General features: G+C 44.2%; 1 protein-coding gene across 1 annotated transcript in view; it reads left to right on the forward strand.

The window, feature by feature from the left end:
- Positions 1 to 10: 10 nt before the first annotated feature.
- Positions 11 to 24535, forward strand: part of LOC113407719 (disintegrin and metalloproteinase domain-containing protein 20-like) — a gene marked incomplete at its 3' end in the record, with an annotated part of 214612 nt that continues 190087 nt past the window's right edge. Inside the window, 6 exon segments of the mRNA XM_026657440.1 lie at positions 11 to 53; positions 2765 to 2847; positions 4958 to 5022; positions 13315 to 13393; positions 21450 to 21526; positions 22103 to 22310. Of these exon segments, the coding sequence (XP_026513225.1) occupies positions 11 to 53; positions 2765 to 2847; positions 4958 to 5022; positions 13315 to 13393; positions 21450 to 21526; positions 22103 to 22310 (555 nt within the window).

Genomic DNA, 24535 nt, shown 5'->3' on the forward strand with positions numbered 1-24535 from the left:
AGCCGCGGGGATGGGGCTGCAGGTCTGGGCCCTGCTCCTGCTCCTCAGCCCAGGTGAGGGAGGCAGTGAGTCTGGTGCAGATGCCAGAGTGGGTAGATATTTGGGGTCATGCTTGCAAGGCAGAGGCCAAGCAGGGAAGGGGGGAGCCAGGAATCAGAGCAGGGCTGTGAGGGAAAATGGCCAGAACAGGAGGAGGAGCAGGACTGAGGCACAATGCAGGGAACAGGGGCTTGAGGGAAGGGGGAATATGGGGTCTTGGGGGCAGCAGGGAGCACTGGGCAATATATCAAGGGGTGGGGGATTTGTGAAGCTAGAGCAGGGCCCAGAGAGGGAAGATTCAGGATCTGCTGAGAGCAGGTCAGGGCCCAGAACCAGGCAGGAGGCAGAAAGGGGCGGTGGGCCTGAGGGTTCATGGAGACAAACTGGGAAGGGGGGCAAAGGGACTCTCTTGGGGGCAGGAGGAAAGGGAGCATGGATGACCAAGGGGAGAAGGGAGGGGTTAGAGCCAGGGCGAGGGGCTGGGAAGTGTTTGGATCCTGGAGCAGGGTGGCCCTGAGCACCAGCTGGAAAGGGGCGAGTGCTGTAGCAGGGAGGGGGCTGGGTGGGAAGTGGCTGATGTGACTTCTCTTGAGGCTGGGGTGTGTGAGGAACCGCTAAGGCTTCCTCCTGTGAGTTGCGGGGTCGGGCTGGTGCTGGGACTTTGCTCCTGCCCCAGATTAATAGGGAGGAGGAAGTGGTGTCTCTCAGGGGAGTGGTGAAGACACCGCGGTGTCACATGGGGAAGGATAGAGGGGCCAATTCATTGAGGCTGGAGGAGGGATGGGGGAGGGGGCCTTCCAGGTGGGATTCAAATGGAGGCTCTGCAGGGATTGGGGAATCAGTCTCACTGACTTTTTTGGGAGGAAGAGAAGGATTTTTGTGAGGGTAGGGGCAGAACAGGGGGGGGAGCAAGGGAGAGGTGTGGAGTAGGAAGTTTGGTGTCATGGCTGTGGTCAAGAGGTAGTGTGGGGGTAGGGCAGGGCCCACAGAAGGCTCGATTGGTGCTTGAACAGGGAAGGTGGTGTGGGCCCCTCAGAGGGTTAGTGTTCTGGTGGGGAGCGAAGGTGTGGTGGTTGTGAGGGAAATAGGCATGCTGAGGATGTTTGGGAGCAGTCCAAGGGGTTCAGGGTAGCTGAGCATGGAGTGGGGCTCCCTAAAGGAAGTTTTAAGGAGCTGTTGTGAGTGGGGAGCAGTGCCAGCTGAGGGCAGTTTGTAGGGGATTGAATCAGGGGCACAGAGTGAGACTTGACTAGGTGAATTTGGGAGGAAAGAATAGGGAGGGGATGTGGGGTTTGCTGAAGGCTTTATTTGGGGTATGGATCAATGAGGCAGAGTGAGTTCCTCTGAGGGGTGGTTTGGGATACACAGGAAGGAGTACAGTTTGCTGAAAGGGGATGTTGCGGGGATTGCAGGGAGACATGGAGCAGGACCTGCCAATGAGGCTTTGAGAGGCACTGAGGAGTGTGGAATAGATCCTGCTCAGGGGCCCAGGTGTACTGGCACAGGGAGCGGGGTAGTGGGGCCTGCCAAGATTAAAACAAAAGTGTTCACGGATAGGGTCTGTGTAGGGCAGGCACGTGGAGTGAGAGTCCCCGGGAGAGGCAAATTTTTAGACCAGTGGAGCAGGGTCTGCAGACTAGGCAGAACCTGGGGTGGCAGGGTTGGCGAAAAGAGAAGAAAGAGAAAAAGAGAGACTTGCTTAACTGGGGACAGATTAGGTAGTGGACCTTATTAAGGAGAGCTTTGATGTGGGAGCAGTTTGGGCAGTGGAGCAGGGACCTGAGTCAGCTGATGAAAGCTTGGGCAGATGGCGAAGGGAGGAGAGGAGTGCAGTCTGGTGAAGATGATGTGGGAGTGGTGCAGCAGGAAAGGGTTTGTGACTGTGAAAAAGGGAGTAGCCCTAGAAGGGATATTTATGAGTAATGAAACAGGAAGAAGGAAACGGGTCTTGCCCAGTAGAGTTTCGGAGTGCCTGACAAAAGAGAGGTCTACTTGATGGGGGTCTAGTTGGGAGTGCAGAATATGGATAGGGGGAATATGGCTGAATAAGAAGGTAGTTTGACTCTGAGTAAGGGGGCAAACGTTCTTCCGAGGAGAGGTTTGCAGTGGATGGAGTGTGGCATACTGAGCGTGATTTGCAATCGTAGGTGATGAAGTGGTGTCCACTGAGATTACAGGGGCAGAGAATAGGGCTCATTGAAGAGTACAGTGCAGCAGTGGGGGCTATGGGGCTTGCCATGGTTGAGAGTTGTGAGATGCAGAGGAGGGATAGAGGAGCAGGGCTTAATGTGGGGTGTATTAGAAGAATGAAGCTGGATGTGATGGGGTAAGATGGACCAGGGAGGGTGTAGTCTGGTAGAGGGGGTAAGTGTTTGCTTGGAAGAGAGAACCTATTGATGGGGGAATACAGTGAGGTTGGTCGGAAAATCAGGAGGATGGAAGGGGCCTGATGGAGAAATTGGCTTGGGTTTGGGTGGGAAAGAGAACCAAAGGAGTAGTAATGCTACTGTGTTCTCTCTGTGTCTAAGCTTATTAAATGATTTACAAATATTATTGAATTGAGACGCAGACTTCATCACTATCCCTAGAATTGTTCCTCCTTCGCACATTGTACAGAGTGACTTCTGTATAAAATGATTTGCAGTGTCAGAATCCAGAAGCACATATCCAAATAACTGTAAACTTATATTCTTTTTAACTTATTTGAAACTATTTCTCTTTCTAGGCTTTTCTGAGACTTTAAAATTATCTTATTCTGAAGTAATAGTTCCAAGAAAGCTGGAACCAAGAGATGGAATAGACACCAAGGTAGCACTGCTTTCTAAGAAAATTGGAATTGCTATGTTGACTCAGACTAATGATCCCTGAATCCAGTCTTTGGTAACTGCCAGTATCAGATGCTTCAGCGGGAGGTGTAACCACCTCTATAATAAATTATGTAGGGCAGAAAGTTTCTTCCTTATCCTGAGCAATTAGTGGTTTGGTTCTCCTCTGAAGCACAAGGGTTGATAATCCTTAATATAGTCTCTGCTTACCTGTGTAACTGCACTTGACATTTTTATGAGTGGAACTCAGTGTGCGTTAATAACATTTATAATGTTATGGAAGTAAAACATATAGTATATTATTCATTGCAAGGAACTAAGGAATTCAGAAGGTACTTATATGGCTCTCAGTAACAAGGGATATAAGCACTACACAATGTTTAAAATGTTTATCCTCACAACACTCCCGTAAAGTAGGGAAGTACCTCTGTGAGTTGGCAACCCCCAATTTTAAAGAATAGTCATGCCATCATAAGGCTATTCTTGTCTGTAACTTCTGGTAGGGGGAATAGCCCATTTGTCTGGGCTAGTATAAAACCCCTGAGAAATAGTTCTGGCATGCTGATTTTATTCATAATCTGTCTTGAATTCCTCCTAGAGTACTAGGATTGGAAGTTCATGCTGTACATTCTTTGAAGGGGAATTTTGCTTGGTATGTGAGGTATAGAATTTGACCTATGTTGTCATAGTTTAGGGATTCTTAATATATCTTTTCCTACTGGAAATATTCTACAAGACTTTTCTGAGCAACAAATGTTATAATAAGAATCTAGAAGAATGCAAGTTTTATGACCCAAATGTTAACCAAGTGAGGGAAGTACTGAGTGAAACATTCTCCCTGTAACCCTGTAAATTAAAACAGACAAAAAAACAAAAATGAACTGAGCACTGTAAACTGAATTTCAACCTTCTGTGTCCATGTTTGACTCCTGGGGAACAACTCCATCCTAATTTTCGAACTGGAATTGTAGCTTTGTGCTGTGGCTAAATGCCACAATATAGCCCTTATGATAAAACTGCAACCCATAGTCTGTGACTAAGACAGTGACTTAGGGCCAGAGATTTGAAAGTATTTGGGTGCCTAAATATTCAGATGGGAACCTAAATACCTTTCAAAAGACTTTGGGCTACGGGCCAGATTTTTAAATGCACAAAATCTAAAGAATGCCTGTATCATGGAATACCATAAGGAAGTATGGTGTTTTCTTTATGAAAATCAGCTTTCCCTGACAGCCAGTCCTGAGAATGGACTGGCATGTGTGGGATTCATGCTCTGCACTTCATATACTAACAATGAGGTTGAGACACTTTTTTTGTGGAGCACGCATGGTATGCAAGAATAAATCACAATAGCCACTGAAAAGGTGTTATCCTACAGAGCAATGTGCAGTTCTGAGCAGCCGTAAAGATGAGGCTGCTGCCAAATTAAGACAGTAAGAGCATCCTACTCTATTCAATTTGATTCTATCCATTATTCCAAAATCGTTATTCAGCCTCAATTTGAGACTGCATAGTAGTGCTGTGGCAATGGTGTTTAGTGTCAACTGTTAGGCTCTGTCTTCGCTAGGGGCATTTTCTAAATGTTTCCCATTTTTGCTGGCACTGATTGAGCTACACCAATTTTAGCAATGCAGGGGATCCTCATGTAAACAGGATCCTCATACTGCTAATGTATCAGAGGGGTAGCCGTGTTAGTCTGGATCTGCAAAAAGCAACAGAGAGTCCTGTGGCACCTTTAAGACTAACAGATGTATTGGAGCATAAGCTTTCATGGGTGAATGCCTGCATCCGACGAAGTGGGCATTCACCCATGAAAGCTTATGCTCCAATACATCTGTTAGTCCTAAAGGTGCCACAGGACTCTATACTGCTAATGGTGATCTAGCTGGACCAGTATTGGCAACTTTGGGAAATATTTAGCAAACTTCGTTGCTGTAGCGAGGCCTTACATGAAAGGAGAAGAAAATCTTCTCTGAACACAATCTGAGGAAATGTATGAATACAATTTTTATAAAATGGAGTACAGTATAGGGATTGATTAGTCAGAGTTTTAGAATACTATTGAATTCTACTTTTTTATTTGAATGTTCTAGGAGAAGGTGTCTTATCTAATTAAAGTAGAAGGAAATCTCCATATTGTTCACCTACTACAGAAGAAGTAAGTGACTATTTTCTTCCAAACTTTTCATCTGCTCTTTTTTTAGAGAAATAGGTGTACATGGGGCTTTACAATCAAGTATGAAGACAAAAGCTGCTGGCCCCAGAAGCTGTCAATCTAGATATGGAGAAATAACAGAAGTGGTAAAAAAGTAGAAGATGGGATGCAAGGAAAACTGGTTTTATAGGGGCCATTAGTTAGACCAGTAATAATTAGGAAGGGACAAGCATCTCCATACTTTAAAATTAAAGCTACTTTTCATTATAAAGTTGATTTTTACATGCTTTCTAACTTTGCCAAGAGCAAACCAATTCACATGAAACTCTACACCCATGTAGCCTTATGCCATGGAAGGATATTTCAGAAAGGCTTGAGATACACTAGACAATATATATTAACTAAATGAGAACTCAGAACAGTAGTCTCTTCTTGGAGATGGGCTCTGCATATCAGCACCAATGAGATTTGTGCCTCCCTGTGCTGCTGACCTTTGGCAATCTTCTTGAAAAGAGGTGTCCGTGGAGACCACACAATAACTACCTCCCAGAGCTATCATTCAGAACTAACATTAGTAAATGTCATACAGTCCCATATTGCATTGGCTTCTTTTTGGTATGTAACTGCAGGTATTGGAGATCCACATTCTGTTAATTTGTATCTGAAATCTCCTGTCGGCTGATTTAAGTTACTACAGTTTTAGAAAATGTAGATGCTTTTAGATAGCTCTTGCACTGTTTCTCAGTTTAAATTCATAGACCAACTGAGACTTCAGTTCCTGGCTCATTTCTGATGAGTAGAGCCCTGCACAGATACAAAATTTACATCCGAGGATGCAGTTATCCGCAGATATAAAGAATCAGAGGGGTAGCCGTGTTAGTCTGGATCTGTAAAAAGCAACAGAGGGTCCTGTGGCACCTTTAAGACTAACAGATGTATTGGAGCATAAGCTTTCGTGGGTGAACGCCCACTTCGTCAGACGCATGTAATGGAAATTTCCAGAGGCAGGTATAAATATGCAGGCAAGAATCAGTATGGAGATAACGAGGTTAGTTCAATCAGGGAAGGTGAGGTCCTCTGCTAGAAGTTGAGGTGTGAACACCAAGGGAGGAGAAACTGCTTCTGTAATTGGATAGCCATTCACAGTCTTTGAAGCTCAGCAGTTTCTCTTTGGAGTCGGGTCCTGAAGTTTTTTTGCTGTAAGATGGCTACCTTTACATCTGCTATTGTGTGGCCAGGGAGGTTGAAGTGTTCTCCTACAGGTTTTTGTATATTGCCATTCCTGATACCTGACTTGTGCCCATTTATCCTCTTACATAGTGATTGTCCAGTTTGGCCAATGTACATAGCAGAGGGGCATTGCTGGCACATGATGGCATATATAACATTGGTGGACATGCAGGTGAATGAACCGGTGATGATGTAGCTGATCTGGTTAGGTTCTGTGATGATGTTTGCTGGTGTAGATATGTGGGCAGAGTTGGCATCAAGGTTTGTTGCATGGATTGGTTCCTGAGTTAGAGTTATTATGGTGTGGTGTGTGGCTGCTGGTGAGAATATGCTTAAGGTTGGCGGGTTGTCTGTGGGCGAGGACTGGCCTGCCTCCCAAGGCCTGTGAAAGCGAGGGATCATTGTCCAGGATGGGTTGTAGATCACTGATGATGCGTTGGAGAGGTTTAAGCTGAGGATTGTAGGTGATGGCCAGTGGAGTTCTGTTGGTTTCTTTCTTGGACTTGTCCTGTAGCAGGAGGCTTCTGGGTACATGTCTGGCTCTGTTGATTTGTTTCCTTATTTCCTTGTGTGGGTATCGTAGTTTTGAGAATGGTTGGTGAAGATCTTGTAGGTGTTGGTCTGTGTCTGAGGGGTTGGAGCAGATGCGGTTGTACCTCAGCGCTTGACTGTAGATGATGGATTCTGTGGTGTGTCCGGGGTGGAAGCTGGAGGCATGAAGGTAGGCGTAGCGGTCGGTGGGTTTTCGGTATAGGGTGATGTTAACGTGACCATCGCTTATTTGTACTGTGGTGTCTAGGAAGTGGACCTCCTGTGTAGATTGGTCCAGGCTGAGGTTGATGGTGGGGTGGAAGCTGTTGAAATCTAAATATAAAGAAGATATCCATGGAGCTGCAGGACTCTAGCGACAGTGAGTGAGACCAGCAGGGCCATGGCCAGTGACCGGCGAAAGCAGCAGCATATCAGGCCACTGTTCCCAGGAGCCAGTTCCCAAATTGGGCAGTTTCATCAGCATGGCTGTGCTGCCCCCAGCCCTGCCCAGTGGGGTGGGCACCAGGCTCACTGGCAGTTGTCCCTGGTCACGCTAGTGCATGCAAACTGCTCACACAGTCCCTGACAGGAATCGCACATGACTGCGTGGATCGGACTCCTGTCTGGGAGCGTGCGAGCTGCTTCACACACTAATGTGACTAGGGACAGCTGCCAGTGAGCCTGGTGACCACCCCACTGGGCAAAACTGGGGATGACACAGCAGCACTGGAGGAGCTGGGTGCTGGCTCTGGCAAATGGCAGCCTGACACGCTTCTTTCGCCGCTGCAGTTCCTGGCCCAATCGCTGGCCATGGCCCTGATGGTCTTGCTTGTTGTCACTAGAGCCCTGCAGCTCCACAGATATCTGCTTTATATCCATGGATATCTGCATCACAGATATAAATTTTTTATCCGCGCAGGGCTACTGATGAGACCCTAAAGATCCAACAGGAGAGACCGGGTTTAAAGAACATGTCATATCATTTCATGCACCTCTGTCTTGCCAGAGTTGGATCTATGTACTTGCTGCCTGATATGCATCAGGGATGTTCATTCTATGGTGTGTTGTTCTTTTTGCTGGGCATTTACACCCTGGGCACAAAAGAACAGATACACTCAGCTCCAAGCTTGTCTAATTACAGACCTTAGGATATAGCTCTTCAGGTTCCTCCTCTTATCAGTTCCCTTTCCTGTGCAAGGAAAGTGTAGGGCATCATCTGCTTTGAAACCCCCTGTTGTATTAGTTTTGATGGAATATATGGGCCCAAAAGTCAAAAAGTCACCATGATCCAGTCACTGTGCAGTGTTAAAGAAGGTTTTGTGTTTGGTATACTGAAACCTCAGCCTGCTTAGTGCCGTGGCACAAAGTCCATTAAAAAGCCATTTAACATTTTTAATAAAGATACAGCAAAAGAAGGAAAAACAGATAAAGCATTTGAAATGTAAAGTATTAAGAAAGGCTTAATATCTCTCTGAAGCCCTGTCTATATTACGGGTTACTTTAACTAATTCCTGAACCCCAAGGTGAAGTTTTACATCTACTTTGATCTATGAGTTCAGCCCCCAAGATCAACTACAGTAGAGAGGTAATCAATAGAAGGGGGAACCCATGGTGCACAACAGACTACATAAAATGCTCTTTATGTAATACAGTGCACTCCTTTTATAAGAATCACATCCGTCCCGGATTATTTGATTCCTGTAAGTACTTGATTCTTACAAGTATTGTCAGATCACATTGGAGCGGCGAACAGCGGAGGCTAACAGAGGGAGTTTTCCGAGCGGATGTACGCTAAGTGCTGCATTAGGGGGGCTGTGTTGGTGAGTATCTGAGTGTCTGTTGCGGGGACAGTTTGTCAGTTTGACCGTGTGCTTGATTGTTTGTTTGAAAAGTGTGAATTGGGAGTGCTTTGTTCCAGGTGGGCCTTGAGTGGGCCTGACTGTTATAAAAAAGGCAGTCAGCAGCGAACAGGCTGAGCGGCAAACAGCGGAGGCTAACAGAGGGAGTTTGCCTGGGATCTGTCCGAGAGGAGGTACGCTAAGTGCTGCAGATGTTTGACTGTGTGTGTGTGTTCTTTTTGCATGCTGCATTGACTCTGGACAAATAGCCCATACAGCAGGCTCCAATCAAACTGCCCAATAAGACTACAAGACTTGGTTTAGTAGTGAAGGCGCCCGGCCAAGTTTATTGTTGACAAAGTACGGTAATAGCACCTGGCAGACTCTGAGGATACTAAGACATGTATGTCCATGACAATGGATGCAGCTCAGCCAGTGGTGGGACTTTCCACTGCCCCCTAGGTTGGACGAAGGGTTAAAGCGAGGTATTCCAACATTTATAGACTGAGACAAACAATCTGGGATAAACAGCTTATGTATCATTTTACGTGTTTCATGAGACGTATTTGTTACCTCCCCTTGTATTTTCCCCCTGATGTTTCAGACAAAATATGACTATTCATCACTTTTGTCAAACCATTTTATTGTGTGCCAGGTTAGGGTGTTCTTGTGCTGGCCTGCTGGAATGTGTTTACATATTCAATGTGTTTTACCAATGCTAGCAATACTGGTGCCGAGTTCATGTACCAGACACTGGCTTGCAGGCAAGCATCTGCTTTTGACAGGGCCTGACTCGTGCTCATAGCATAACTTTTGCTGACTTTGGTTCAGGCCTCAGGCCTTGCACCAGGCCCATGCTTCAGGCTCCTTCTTTCTACTACATTTCCCCACATGTTGTCTTTTTATGTGGAGGATGTTTACCCATAATGCATGGACTGAAGATGAGCCAGTGGGCTAAACACTGTTATTGGGTCACCTTACTTTACCATCCACACATTCATACCCTATCTGTCCCTTGGTCTGCCATGTCTTTCCCTTGGTCTATCCCTTAGTTTAAGTATATGTTAGTATAGGAATGATTTTGTTGCAGTGGTTTTGATCCTTGTATGGTTTGATTCTTACATCAGTGATTCTTTTAAATGAGATGCACTGTAGTTACTTTTATTGACCAACGAATAACAATCTACTCATTTCAGTCTGGTAAAGGAGAGAGACAACAATATGGAATGTCTAGCATTTCTATTACTCATACCACCCTTTGCAAAGAAACCCAAAATGTCAGTCAACATTTTTCCTTATTTGGACTTCCACACAGCATTACTTTTCAGTACCCCGTTTTTCATAGGGTAACTCATTAGTGCCCCTTGTACTCATTAGCATGTATGTGACCCTATCACCATAGTAATATGTGGTTACCGTAAGAAAGTCTCTAATATTTCATCCTGGCTACCAATGGTCATCTTGTGGCATCTACTGTTCTTTCATAGACATTATTATCCAAACTCAGTAATTATTTTCAAAACATCAGCATATCATGAACATAGACACAAGCTCAGCAGGTTTATTATTAAGTTACTTGTGCTAATTTATCCTAAGGCCTATTTTTTTACTTTTATATCCTAAATATACCTGATAATGTTTAACTCTGGCTGCATTTCATTCCTTTTAGCTGTAAAGAGCCTTTAGAAGGTGGTGAAAAAATGTGTTTGACAATTTCGTAAATGGTAATGCTTTTTTTTTTTTTATATAAAACATAGTTGAGATGTGCTGGAGCTGTTATTGCTTTTTCTATTGTTGTTTGATCCCATTTACTAGAAAAAAAGACTCAAACACAAAAGGAGAAATAAAAAATCAGCAAAGATGAAAAATGAAGTTTCTGTCTCCATTGTTGACTCTCATTTGCAAACTTTCTACTGGAAAAACTCAGACATAGCACAGGGTCTGAGGAGCCACCTCGAGACCTAGCAAACTTGTAACAGCATTGGGCTGTTTAAGGGTACAGATGCCCCCCGATTTACGCAATCATTCTGTTCTGGAAAGCCTTGCGTAACTCGAATTTTGTGTAAGTCGGAAACGTATACCCGTACGTTATGCAAAAATTTCCACAATTCAAAAATCCTATTTCTGGTTTATGGGACTTTTTCCGTAAGTGCAAATTTGTGTAAGTCGGGTCTTGCGTAACCCAGGGAGCGTCTGTATTGTGTTTAGCTGCCCTTGTGATCACAGGCTTGCAACAGTGTTGCAGAATATAGTTTTTGCCTGCTAAGCCATACTCTTATTAAAGGAAGGAAAAAGGGGATGTATAAGAAAAAAAATAATTTGGGGAAGTTAAAGGACACTTACTTATGGGAGAGCGGGGGAAGAGACAAAGTCTCACTACCCAGATGGGGTTTGGGATTTAGTTAGAGCCAGTGGAGGTGGCAATGTCATCTGGATCCCTCTTTCTGGCCCATGCTAGTCAGGACATCTCTTGGGATTAAAAGAAAGAAGGCCTGGTGTCTCAAGGGATAGTAGGAGTGGCAGCCATGATGGTGAATTTCACTCCTTCCCCTTTTTCTCAACTTTAAGTCAGCCATTGTCACAATACCTCCCCCCCCCAAAGTTTCTTCTTTTATAAACCTGAAAAAGAAGGATGGGTGGAATAGCCCATCTCCTCATTATTTTGTCCACCAATTAGACCTAATTTCTGACACACGGATTTTGATTTATTAATTTCTGGTTCCACACTTTTTTTGTTTACCAAGGAATCTTAACACAGTCTTTGAGTTATATCTGTGGGCATTCTTGTTTAGACCAGAGGTTCTCAAAGGAACTGTACATTAATATGTGTCCTACGATGCAGTGTACATGTTTAATTGCAAGCATGGATCACAATTGCAGTTTTGCTTTTGCTCTTATTACAATGGATTGTGGAATCATTCATGTAACAGGAAAAAAAAAAAAACTCAAGAAAAAAACAAAGAAAGAAAAAAAGAAAAAAAAAAAACATCATGAAATATAACGGTATATATATTTGTGTGGTGGGGGGGAGGTGGCGTATACTACTACAAACACAAAGAAGAGGGAGCACAATCAAATATGTTTGAGAACCACTGGTTTAGACTAATTCAGTCTTTCTGTGTTCCTTTTTTGATCAACATTTATTGCTATTGGTTATTGTGATACTTTATAATCTTTTCCTCATTTTTTGCAGTTGACCTCATAATTGGGGTAAATTTGTAGGCCCAATTATCACAACACCTTTGCAGGGGAGAAACAGAAGCCTTTGGTATATTTGTCTAGCTCCAAATTGGTGGATCACCGTGTGTCCAGCTTTGGCGCCACATTGGAACAGAAGAGGCTGGATTTGTCTTTTGCATCTGTCAGTGCCAAGGGCTTCAAATTTGCCTGCTGTAAGGCAGGAGCTGCCAAGTGAAGATGTGATGGTCCTGTAGTGCTGGAGATGTTGTCAGCACTAGAAAGGCTTCAAATAAACATGCTCCTTACAGTGCCACATTTCTCTCAGATCCAGCATTTGTGGACAAATTAGTACCCTGACACACCTCTCTATGTTGCCATTTTTTAAATGTCTACAATAATACAGAACTGTCGAATGAGGTATTCATGGGTTTAATTTGGTAATGTGTGAGTGATGCCTAGTAGATAAGGCACTGAATTTGGATTCTATTCCTCTCTACCACTGGTCTATTGGGCAACCTTGGATACGTCACTTCATCATCTTGGGCATTAGTTTCCCCATGTCTAAAATAGACATAATGGTATCCCTGCATCAGATAAACTTGAAAACTTGAATTGAGTGTTTCTTCACAACCAGGAGAACTAGGACTATTTTTGTAATTAATGCACAGATTCTGGAGCACAGCTTTGCGGCAAGAAGCAAATTCTGCAGCAAATTCACTTCTGCAGAATGCATCGGGTCTTGACTGTAGATTCACAGAAGACCATTTAGGTGGCTAAATAAAGGTATTTAGCCACTGAAATCCCACTGGCTTCAGTGAGAGCTAGAAACCTAAATACCTTTGAGGAGCTGGGCCTTAGTCCATATGTAATCAACAGTTCACATGTATCAAGACTGCAAGCAGCAACTGTTGTAATTTTTGGATCTGGTTTTAAGAATAAGCTATGAATAGACAATTCACCAAAAGTACCTTTATTTCCCAAAGGCTGATCAGCTTCTTACCAAAGGAAGTACATCCTGTATGCTGTACTGAACGTCACTATGATAATGCTTCCCTAAGATTATAAGCAATGGCCTGTTACATATAGTAGAGCTACAAGGAGGACTCACCACATCATCCAGGTGGTCTTTGCTGTCCAATAGGCCTGCTGAGCTGAAGCTTGATGCTCAAATCCCCCTTTTTGTATTCTATGCCAAAGTGCCAGTTGCACATGTTTGTGTCAGCTGATGTTTTCCTTGTCTCAGACACATCCTCATGCAACAGTTGCAGGTTTCCTCTCAATGCAGTTTTAACTAGCTTGAACTATTTTGCGGTTTTAGCTGACAGAAAAATAACCCCTTTCATTCTTATAAAAACAACATTAATTCGCCTAACAACAGCAGAGTTAATTATAACCAATTTTACATAACGACTGCCTACCATATATTTATATCAAGTGCCATCTTGCATTATCTATATTGCTTCAGCAGGATCCTCTGCTTTTGAATTTCTAATTTTTAAAAATCTTTTATTTTCAGAATGTTCATAGCCCCAAATTTCCCAGTTTTTACTTACAATGAGAAGGGAGACTTGATAACAGATTATCCATATATACAGGTAAGCATGAGACATGTATCTTAGAGAGTACAATAGTGAGTAAAATTAAATTGCCATGCTCTAAAGACTGGATGGATGAAGGTTGTCAGTTTTGATAACAAATTCCTGGATCTTCAACTGACTTGTAATTTGAGGGACTTTTCTGTGTAGTGAGACAAGCATATCCTGGGCTGAAAGCTGATGAATTTAACCTTAGGTATGGTTAATAAACCCCTGATTAATAACCTCTCCTTAGATCTTAGTTCCTTCTGAACAGCTGACACATCTGGCAGTTGAGTTCCTCCACTGATTGAAGGCCACTTGCTAGTTGTGGTACTTCTTACCAGGTGATGCCAGAGCATTCAATATTCTCTGTCACTGTCTTCTGCCAGTTCTTTCATGGCCTTCTTTGCTTACACATTTCATGGCTAATCACTCTGAGGTAAAATACTAATTTTTTAAAATTCATTAGCCAAATTCTAACTGAAAGAGGGGACAACATGAAGAAAATGGGCTGTCAAACTGCTGAAAGTTGCAAAGATTTTAAAAAATATTTTAAAAAATAGTTGGCCATTCCTACTCTTTGTTCTCATTTCCTCCTTCCCTTGTTAAAAGTGAGCAGGGCTCATCTTCTCTGAATAGCTGCAAAATATTTTTGCTTTAAAATCAAATTGCTAGAGAGCGGTGGTTATATTCTGCCAAGTATACAAGGAACGTAGAGGCAAATGAATAGTTACTGGAGGGCCAATAGCCTTGCTGACCTGTAGAAGGAAGTAGATTGGGAGAGTATGATGATGGGAAGGGCCCAGTTCTTTTCCCACTGAAGGAAATGTCTGAACTCCCATTGACTTCACTAGGAGGAGGATTGTGCCTGAAGGAAGGAAATCGAACAGAGATTTAAAAAAAACCTCACTTCTAGCAGTTTGAAAGTCTCATTCTCTTTAGTTTATTGGTATTTATTCCTTCTTTTGTGTAAGCTTTGTTGCCCTTTAACATCAACTGAAGGGAGTGAGAAGTGGAGGAGGTCAAAATTGTTGCTAGTCATCATCTTAATTTCACCATTCAGGAGCGAATCAGAAGAGAGATCACAGTAGCCAGATGAGCTAGAAAGATATGATTGACATTCTTAGCTCTCCCTTGCACATGCATTGTTGGTAGATGGGCATTATGGAACATGGTACCCCAATAACCCCTTTCCAGTGCGTATGTAGTTAAGCTGATTCTTCCTCCATCTTGGATATGGATATGCTTTTTCCAGTATAAATAGAATATCAGGGTTGGACGGGATCTCAAGAGGTCATCTAGTCCAACCCCCTGTTCAAAGCAGGACCAATCCCCAGACAGATTTTTAACCCAGTTCCCTAAATGGGCCCCCTCAAGGATTGATCTCACAACCCTGGGTTTAGTAGGCCAATGCTCAAACCACTGAGCTATCCCTCCTCCCCACAAAATACTGTCAAACATGAAGCGGGTGCATCAAAGGAGGCAATGCAATTCACTAGACTGGAACTGAGGCCTGTGTTTAATTCCCAACTTTATCTCTGACCAGTTGTGTGGCACTGGGAAAGTCACTTTACATCTTGTCCCACTGATTTGTCTGTCTTGTCTATGTAGAATGTAAGCTCTTCAGAGCAGGGACTTTCTCTTACTATGGGCTTGTCTACACTTCAAACACTACAGTGGCACAACTGCAGTGCTGTACATAGCAGAAACGGCAAGAGGTCTAGAACTGTGGAGCCTGGAGTGGAAAAGACTGTACTTGGAGGTGAGATTGTTGGAGCTGGTATCCAGGTATCAGAGAGAGCTGATAGAACTGGATCAACAGAAGCTTGTTGACCAGAACAAACACAGCTGGCTCAAAGAGGAGAAGAGAGTCAAGTCATGCCCATGGGACCAAAGAACAAGGACATATAACATGCCTTAACAGCAGCTAAAAGGCAATCAGGTGGGGATAGAATGAATCCCATCGCTCTGCCTCTACCCTGAGTCAATATGGACACCAAAGGATGTTCTGGGATTCTGCTTGTGGAAATATGGGAGGTTATTTCATTTGATGTGTTAATCTGCATAATGATGTAATAGGATTAATCTCTGAAGTTTCAGGTGCAAACCATCAAGGCCAGAATCAGAGGCTCAGGGGAAAGATCTCTGTCTATCCTCACCTGGGAAACTAGGTCAATGCTGAGTGTGTCTGTGGCCCAGATTTCAGCTGAGAGCAGCAAGATACTGGTACAGCTAGGAGATGGTCTGGGCCAGACCTCCGCTGGGAGCAGGGAAGATTATGGCACATCTGACAGGTGTTATGATTCAAAACTTCTCAGGAAAAGGGAAATTCAGGCACAGACAAAAGGTGCCATGTGTCAGAGTTCCCCTAGATTGAGAGAAACAGAGAGTAGTAAAGAGTGTTGCCAAAATTACAATATCACCAGAGGGTGGGAAAAGCTCCAGAGGGGTGTGAAACAATCACTGGAAGAGTGTAGATGGAAAGGAGGTAGAAAAATTCTCTTTAATCTATGCCTTCAGGTTATTTGGTCATGATGTAATTAAACTTGAGGGAGATGGAGGAAGAAACACACCTCACCTCTCCCCAGGCGGGGTGAAGAAGAGAATTCTACCTTGCCCAAGGACAGCGACCACTCTTCTCTCAGAAGGAGACCCAAGGCTCTTGGGACCACCTCAACCTATCAGAAATACCAGGGTGACGAGCATAATGGGGGAGACCGCTAACTCTGCAGTTAGTTTCCCCTTCTCTGGGATAATGATGGAGGAGATTTATACGATGTAGGTAGGAACCTACCTATGATGTTTTCATGAAATTGTATTTTGGTACGATTATTGGAATTGTTTAATGACTGAATGCATGTATTAAGTTTGAATTAATAAGTAGTAACAGAAGATGCACTGTCTGAAGCTGGGGTGCCAAAATATCCCTGGAGTACTGGTCAATAAGGGAGATTCCTGTCAATAAGGGAGAAATGTGATGGATTGGGAATACGTCTGTACAACTTACAAATTCTGGTTCACGTTGGGAAGTTGTACTATGAAAACCTGCTGTATTATGAGTGCCTATATGCATGTGGATCCATCATTGCTGACAGGTCTGTAGCAGGTACACACAGGTACACACCAGGCAGAAATACAATGGGATGGTGCTTAGGACCCTACGCCTCTATTCAGGATCAACCCACCTGAACAATGGGTGAGCTGCATTCTTTGCAAATCAGTTTAGCTGACTCTCCTGAAGGAAGGGGAAAGAGCAGTGGAAAGCTACCCAAAGGACAGACTAAAGGAATCCAAGGAGGTTTAAATTAGCGAGCCACATAGAAACAAGGAGAGCCACACAAGCAGGAAGCTTTGTGATCAGTGAGAGGAAAAAACACAATCATAGTATCATAGAAGATTAGGGTTGGAAGAGACCTCAGGAGGTTATTTAGTCCAACCCCCTGCTCAAAACAGGACCAACCCCAACTAAATCATCCCAGGAAGGGCTTTGTCAAGCCGGACATTAAAAACCTCTAAGGATGGAGATTCCACCACCTCCCTAGGTAATTCATTCCAGTGCTTCACCACCCTCCTAGTGAAATAGTGTATCCTACTATCCAATCTAGACCTCCCCCACTGCAACTTGAGACCATTGCTCCTTGTTCTGTCATCTGCCACCACTGAGAACAGCCTAGCTCCCTCCTCTTTGGAACTCCCCTTCAGATAGTTGAAGTCTGCTATCAAATCCCCCCTCACTCTTCTCTTCTGCAGACTAAATAAGCCCAGTTCCCTCAGCCTGTCCTCGTAAGTCATGTGCCCCAGCCCCCTAATCATTTTTGTTGCCCTCCACTGGACTCTCTGCAATATGTCCACATCCTTTCTGTACTGCGGGTCCCAAAACTGGATGCAATAGTCCAGATGTGGCCTCACCAGTGCTGGATAGAGGGGAATAATCACTTCCCTCAATGTGCTGGCAATGCTTGTACTAATGCAGCCCAATATGTTGTTGGCCTTCTTGGCAACAAGGGCACACTGCTGACTCATATCCAGCTTCTCGTCCACTGTAATCCCCAGGTCCTTTTCTGCAGAACTGCTGCTTAGCCAGTCTGTCCCCAGCCTGTAGCAATGCATGGGATTCTTCCATCCTAAGTGCAGGACTCTGCACTTGTCCTTGTTGAACAACATCAGATTTCTTTTGGCCCAATCCTCCAATTTGTCTAGGTCATTCTGGACCCTATCCCTACCCTCCAGCATATCTACCTCTTCCCCTCAGTTTAGTGTCATCTGCAAACTTGCTGAGGGTGCAATCCATCACATCATCAAGATCATTAATGAAGATGTTGAACAAAACCGGTCCCATGACCAACCCTTGGGGCACTCCGCTTGATACTGGCTGCCAACTAGACATTGAGCCGTTGATAAGTACCTGTTGAGCCCAACAATCTAGCCAGCTTTCTATCCACCTTATAGTCCATTCATCCAATCCATTCTTCTTTAACTTGCTGGCAAGAATACTGTGGGAGACCATATCAAAAGCTTTCCTAAAGTCAAGGTATATCACGTCCACCACTTTCCCGATATCCACAGAACCAGTTATCTTATCATAGAAGGCAATCAGGTTGGTCAGGCATGAGTTGCCCTTGGTGAATCCATGTTGACTGTTCCTGATCACCTTCCTCTCCTCCAAGTGCTTCAAAATAGATTCCTAGGGGACCTGCTCCATGATTTTTCCAGGGACTGAGGTGAAGCTGACTGGTCTATAGTTACCCAGATTCTCCTTGTTTCCTTTTTTAAAGATGGGCAATGTGTTGGAGCCCTATGGTACAGTGGGGCCTCACCTGCTGTAGCGGAGTGATCACCCGCTCCTGCCTGGATGGGCTTAAAACAGCCCTGGAGAGGGCAGGGGTAGGGGGGAAAAGCTGGACTGATTGGGAAGCAGCCGCAGCTGGGGCCATGCCCTAAACAGACCCAGCTGGCTCTATAAAAGCCAGGGAAGCCAGGAGCAGACAGACTCTCTCTCTGCCTTTAGAGGGAGAAGGGCCTGGCTGCTGAGGAGTGTACCTGGGTACCTAAGGTGGAGCAGGGCTGGGGGAAGGCAAGAGGAGCTGGAGAGCTCTGGCCTGGAAACCCCCCAGGCTGCTGGCCTAGTATAAGCCTGAATAGGTACTGACGTTGCGGGGGCAGCCCAAGGGTAGGTAGAGGCAGCAGGTCCAAATCCACCTTGCCTGTGATGAGTGGCTTATATACTGCAGTCTGCCCCAGTGAATGAGGGCTAGATGGGGACTGGGCAGTAGCCATATACTGAGGTGAGGTGGGGATAGGCAGTGGGGGTTCCCCTGGAAGGAGGAGACCCAGAGACTGTGGGGTTACTGCCAGGGGGCAGCACCCCAGTGGAAAGGGGCACCGGGGTCTGGGAGGGACACGGGGGCCCAGGGATAGTGAGACATCGGCTGACAGAGGGTTCTCCAAAGGCTGGAAGCTAATTCCCTGAGAGACCAGCAGGAGGTGCTACAGGGGTAAGTCTTGCACTGCTACACCTGCTTTTCTGAGCCCAGATGACCCCAAGAACTCTGGGCAACCCAGGGGACTCTGATATGATCCCAAACAATGCCCTGGTGTGGTAAGTAAACTGATACAGGTACAGTGCATGTAATACTGTTTTGTATGATCTGTGCTCTCCTGTGCTTTACATACTGGAGTAGGTCTGTTTTGTCCACTTATTACAACAGTGTCTGCACAATGGGTCCTTGATCTGCTCTAGGTATTTAGGCCCTCCTGTAGAATAAATAAAAAATTAATAGTAAACTTCAGTCCTGCTTGTGAGTATCCTTTCTAGCATCCCCCACGTCTGACAGTTTGACCCTCCCTTTGAGGATCCACTCATTTTTTTAAGTAATTTGAAGGGGAAGATTGGTTTATTTTCCCAAAGAAGTATTCCCAAATCTCTTATTAAGGTTCCATTGGAAATGACTCGAATCAAATAGTTTTTAACTTTACTGTAGTTGTCTTCCAAAGTGGAAAAATAATATTGTTCTGGAATTGGTCTGCCTCCAGTTGGTAGGCAGAACGGGAAGAGCCCTGTGTCTGGATATAGAGGCTCCTAGGAAGAAAATACACAAGTAAGACTGCATTTTCACTTCAGTTTCTTGCTAACACTCCTAATATATCAGAAGCTTGTTTCAGATGGTGTTAGATTTTCATATAAACCTGTAATCTTTCCTGAACCTCTTGAAAAAGCAGAACAACACTTGAAGCAGAACAACCTGGAACAAGGCTTCCTCAGCTCTCGTACACTCACGCCCCTTCTCTACCTATGCTACATTGATGACATCTTCATCATCTGGACTCATTGGAAGGAGACTCTGGAAGAATTCCACCACGATTTCAACAGCTTCCACCCCACCATCAGCCTCAGCCTGGACCAATCTACACGGGAGGTCCACTTCCTAGACACCACGGTACAAATAAGTGATGGTCACGTTAACATCACCCTATACCGAAAACCCACCAACTGCTACGCCTACCTTCATGCCTCCAGCTTCCATCCCAGACACAACACATGATCCATCGTCTACAGCCAAGCGCTGAGGTACAACCGCATTTGCTCCAACTCCTCAGACAGAGACCAACACCTACAAGATCTTCACCAACCATTCTCAAAACTACAATACCCACACAAGGAAATAAGGAAACAAATCAACAGAGCCAGACATGTACCCAGAAGCCTCCTGCTACAAAACAAGCCCAAGAAAGAAACCAACAGAACTCCACTGGCCATCACCTACAGTACTCAGCTAAAACCTCTCCAACGCATCATCAATGATCTACAACCCATCCTGGACAACGATCCCTCGCTTTCACAGGCCTTGGGAGGTAGGCCAGTCCTCGATCACAGACAACCCACCAACCTTAAGCATATTCTCACCAGCAACAACACACTGCACCATAGTAACTCTAACTCAGGAACCAATCCATGCAACAAACCTCGATGCCAACTCTGCCCACATATCTACACCAGCGACATCATCACAGGACCTAACCAGATCAGTGACAACATCACCGATTCATTCACCTGCACATCCACCAATGTAATATACGCCATCATGTGCCAGCAATGCCCCTCTGCTATGTACATCGGCCAAACTGGACAGTCCCTACGTAAAATGATAAATGGACACAAGTCAGATATTAGGAATGGCAATATACAAAAGCCTGTAGGAGAACACTTCAATCTCCCTGGACACACAATAGCAGATTTAAAGGTAGCCATCCTGCAGCAAAAAAACTTCAGGACCAGACTTCAAAGAGAAACTGCTGAACTTCAGTTCATTTGCAAATTTGACACCATCAGCTCAGGATTAAACAAAGACTGTGAATCGCTAGCCAAGTACAAAAGCAGTTTCTCCTCCCTTGGTGTTCACACCTCAACTGCTAGAAGAGGGCCTCATCCTCCCTGATTGAACTAACCTCGTTATCTCTAGACTGATTCTTGCCTGCATATTTATACCTGCCTCTGGAAATTTCCACTACATGCATCTGAGGTGCCACAGGACTCTTTGTCACTTTTTGAAAAAGCAGGTGATTCAAGGTTGTGTAGTTTCAGAGTTATGTTGACTATGCTTCAGCCCTCTTCCTTCCTTGGACATAATTGTATTAGAAAAATTCATGTCATTTCCAGTAGGCTTATTTTTCTGTTAATATGCCTTTAACTAATTATTGATGGTAAGGTAGTAGAAGCGTGAATAGTAAGGTATTAGGAATTCATTGTGTGAAAGGTGTAATATTTGAGAACCTCTCTTTGAAGCTCACTCAATCTCTGCAGCATTGTCTCTGCACTGTTAACATGAGTGAAAAGCAGCAAAACTTGGTTTTAACACCAAAGTCAGCAGATCTGAGTACACAGGAGAACAGATCTGCTGAGTGAAAAGGTGTCATTCGTACACTCCTTTTTCATATTAGAACCCCATTTTGAGATCAGATGCAAAAAAAATTAGACTTTGCACTGTGTATATTTAATTTTGTGTAACTAGTATCTGTTATTCTGTTTGACTAATATTAATGATAGAAAAGAAAAACTTTTTTTTGGACCTTGCAGGATGATTGCTACTACTCTGGATATGTAGAGGATGTCCCAGAATCTGTTGCAGTTCTCAGCACCTGCTCTGGACTCTGGTAATGTAGACTCCTCAGTATGCTAGACTGCAAACATTATGAATTTTCTTCTTCTGAAACGGAAAGGTAGATTGAACATAACAGAATAACTGGTTAGTGCCCCTTTATCTTTTCCTAATGCAGATTTCATGCTAATCAGTTAAGTGTCATTTGCTGTTACTGCATAGGGCTAGAATCACAAGTCTGTAATCTTAATTATATATATAATATATATATATATAGTGCAGTATGTAGTGCAGTGATGATGGATCTGTGGCTTTTAAAACAGGTAGTGCGGTGATGACTGATCTGTGGCTTGATGGCCATTCAGGGCTCTTCGGGCTCTTAATTGTGCCTCTCAAAGGTGGCTGTGTTACCAAGAACATTTCTAGTCAATTGTAAATTGGAAATGTTTTTCCCTCAATAGCACATTCCTGTCAGGAGGCAAAGGAGGAAATTTCAGTACAAGTTCTGCAAAATCTGCATTATACATCAAAAATAATTCAGATGGAAAATTCCTGACCAGTTCTAATATGTTTGCAGAGTTTTTTAATTTTCTCAAGTCTCTAAATCACACTTCAATTTTGCAATTCTCAGGGGCCATTTGATGATTTACGATTTAAACTATGAAATTGAACCTGTTAAATCTTCCTCTACATTTCAACATGTTATTTATCAAATGGCAGCTGATGAAGATTCACCTGATCGATGTGGAGTAACTGATGAAGATATCAAAGATCAAGCCGCTAAAGGCAGAGAACATCAAATATCTATGGTTCAGATGGAGAGACAACTTGAAGTAAATGTAAGTGTTTTTTATGGGCTCACATAAAGTAAATGCATATTATGTAGAACGGGGTAATCAATAGGCAGACTGCGGGCCAAATCTGGACTACCATATGCTTTTGAATGGACCCCACAATCTTTTTTTTTTTTTTTTTTACTCATTATTATTGGGTTTTTTTAATTATTTTCTCTGGAGTCTGGACCTTGATTATACCTTGGCCAAGAAATTTGTGCCTTAACAAAAGATAATTCACTACCTGTGATGTAGAACATACTAAGCTATGCATGTTAGGCCCATTTTTCAAACTCACTGTTGGAAGTGACCTCAGTTGTGCTGGAAATTCACTTTGTAGTCAGGGGAACAAATTAATTCTGTTACCCCTGAGTTTACCATCCATAAGTCTGGTAGCTAAAAGCATTCCTATCTATTGATTGTGAAAGAAGTAGTTTGTCACCATCATGGAATCTATTCAACGTGTGCCTAAATGCCCCAGTTGGTAGTTCCAGCTCTATTTCCCTTTGCTGATTTCTTTCTAGAAATGTTTTCAATTCTGCTTTGACTTGATTTTTTCATGGTCAGATAAATTCCAGTATTCCACTTCCATCTGGCAGAAGAAGGTCATTCCTCCCCCCCGCCCCCCCCCCCCGTCTGTTTCACTTAGGGAAGGCCTGACACTCTGGGAAAGAGAGAGTAGTGGGGTAGTCGAGCTGTCACACCTTTCTCCTCCTCCTTGCATCTTGACCCATAGGTCTAAATGAAGGGGAGTGCACTGGGAGCAGGTAGGTGAGATTAGGCCTCGGTTCTCCAGTGCCTGTCTCCCCTAGCTGTGGAGATAACCCACGATGCACAGAAGCTACATTACATCTCAGGAGGATCCCTCCTACATGAAAGACTAAAGACATAACCCAGAGAACTGCCACCAGGTGTTGCTGCTGGGACTGGACCCAAGCCCACCACCTCCGATACATGGTGGAGAATATGGGCAACACCTGAGTCCTGTGAAAAGTGTAACTCCCCCTCCTGTTCACTGGCCCACTATGAGGTTGTAGAGGTTGTTCAAGATAGGGGAAGCCTGCCTTGCGACTTTTTACACTACTTTGGGAAACTGAGCCTGAGGCTCCTCTGTGTGCTCTGCGTTGTGTGTCAGTGTGTGTTCACCGCAGACTAGACCCACTCAGACAAATTACCAGGAACAAGGTTTATTCTGTAAAGAACAAAGAACAGGATTACAGTCCAGCAGCCTCCTCTCTGCTTGCCTGCTTCGTGCTCCCAGCTCAGTCAGTGCTCAGACCTCCTGCTGAGAGAGCAGAGGGTACATTGTACAACACAGCCCCACTTACAAACATGTTCTAACTCTCACAATATCTAAACCCTAAAACAAATAAGCCCATGTTCTCCTTTTGTCTCATTTAAACTCCTCTCAGGGTGCTCTTTAAGCCCTTTTTGGTCCTACCTGTAAAGAACATAGAACAGGATTACAGTCCAGCAGCATCCTCTCTGCTTACTGGCTATGTGATCCCAGCTCAGTCAGTGCTGAGACCTCCTGCTGGGGGGGAGAGGGTACATCCTGGCAGGAACCAGGAATTTCTCCCAACATGCTGCAGTTTCAAGTCCACAACTTGTAGTTCCCAAGACTGCTGTTGAAGCACACTGGACCTTGGGCAACAAAAGGACCACTGATTGAATGATCCAAAAGAGGTCACAGATACAGAAAAGCTGATTAAATGAATTTTGGAGAACCTGCAACAGCAAGGGCAGATACTGCAACAGATTGCTGCCCAGCAACAACCGCTAATTTGCGAGCTGGCGGCCCAGAACCAGGCACAACGAGAACACCTGATCCAGCAGGTGGCAATGCTATTACAGCTCCAGGGGGCATCCAACATCACAGTTCCTGGGTCTGTAGTAGATGCTCTCCTCCCCAAGATTCCTGTCTGGCTTATGAAAATGGGCCCTGGAGATGACCCCAAACTTTCCTGGTCACCTTTGAATGGATGGCCACCATACCATTGACCACCCAAATAGCCCCATACTTGACCAGCCCTGTGCAAGAAGCATATAGGAGCTTGGACCCCGCTGAAGCACTAGACTACACCAAGGTTAAAAGCAACCTGTGACATTGTGCAGTCTATATGTTTTTATAAAAATTTAATATGTGAATATAATGTAACTGAAATATGCTTCATGCAAAAGATCTCTTGTAAGGTATCATTACAAAGCTTATAATCTACTGAGTGTGATCA

Source organism: Terrapene carolina, unplaced genomic scaffold, assembly GCF_002925995.2.
Source record: "Terrapene carolina triunguis isolate 2854851 unplaced genomic scaffold, T_m_triunguis-2.0 Scaffold244, whole genome shotgun sequence".
Taxonomy (NCBI): domain Eukaryota; kingdom Metazoa; phylum Chordata; order Testudines; family Emydidae; genus Terrapene; species Terrapene triunguis.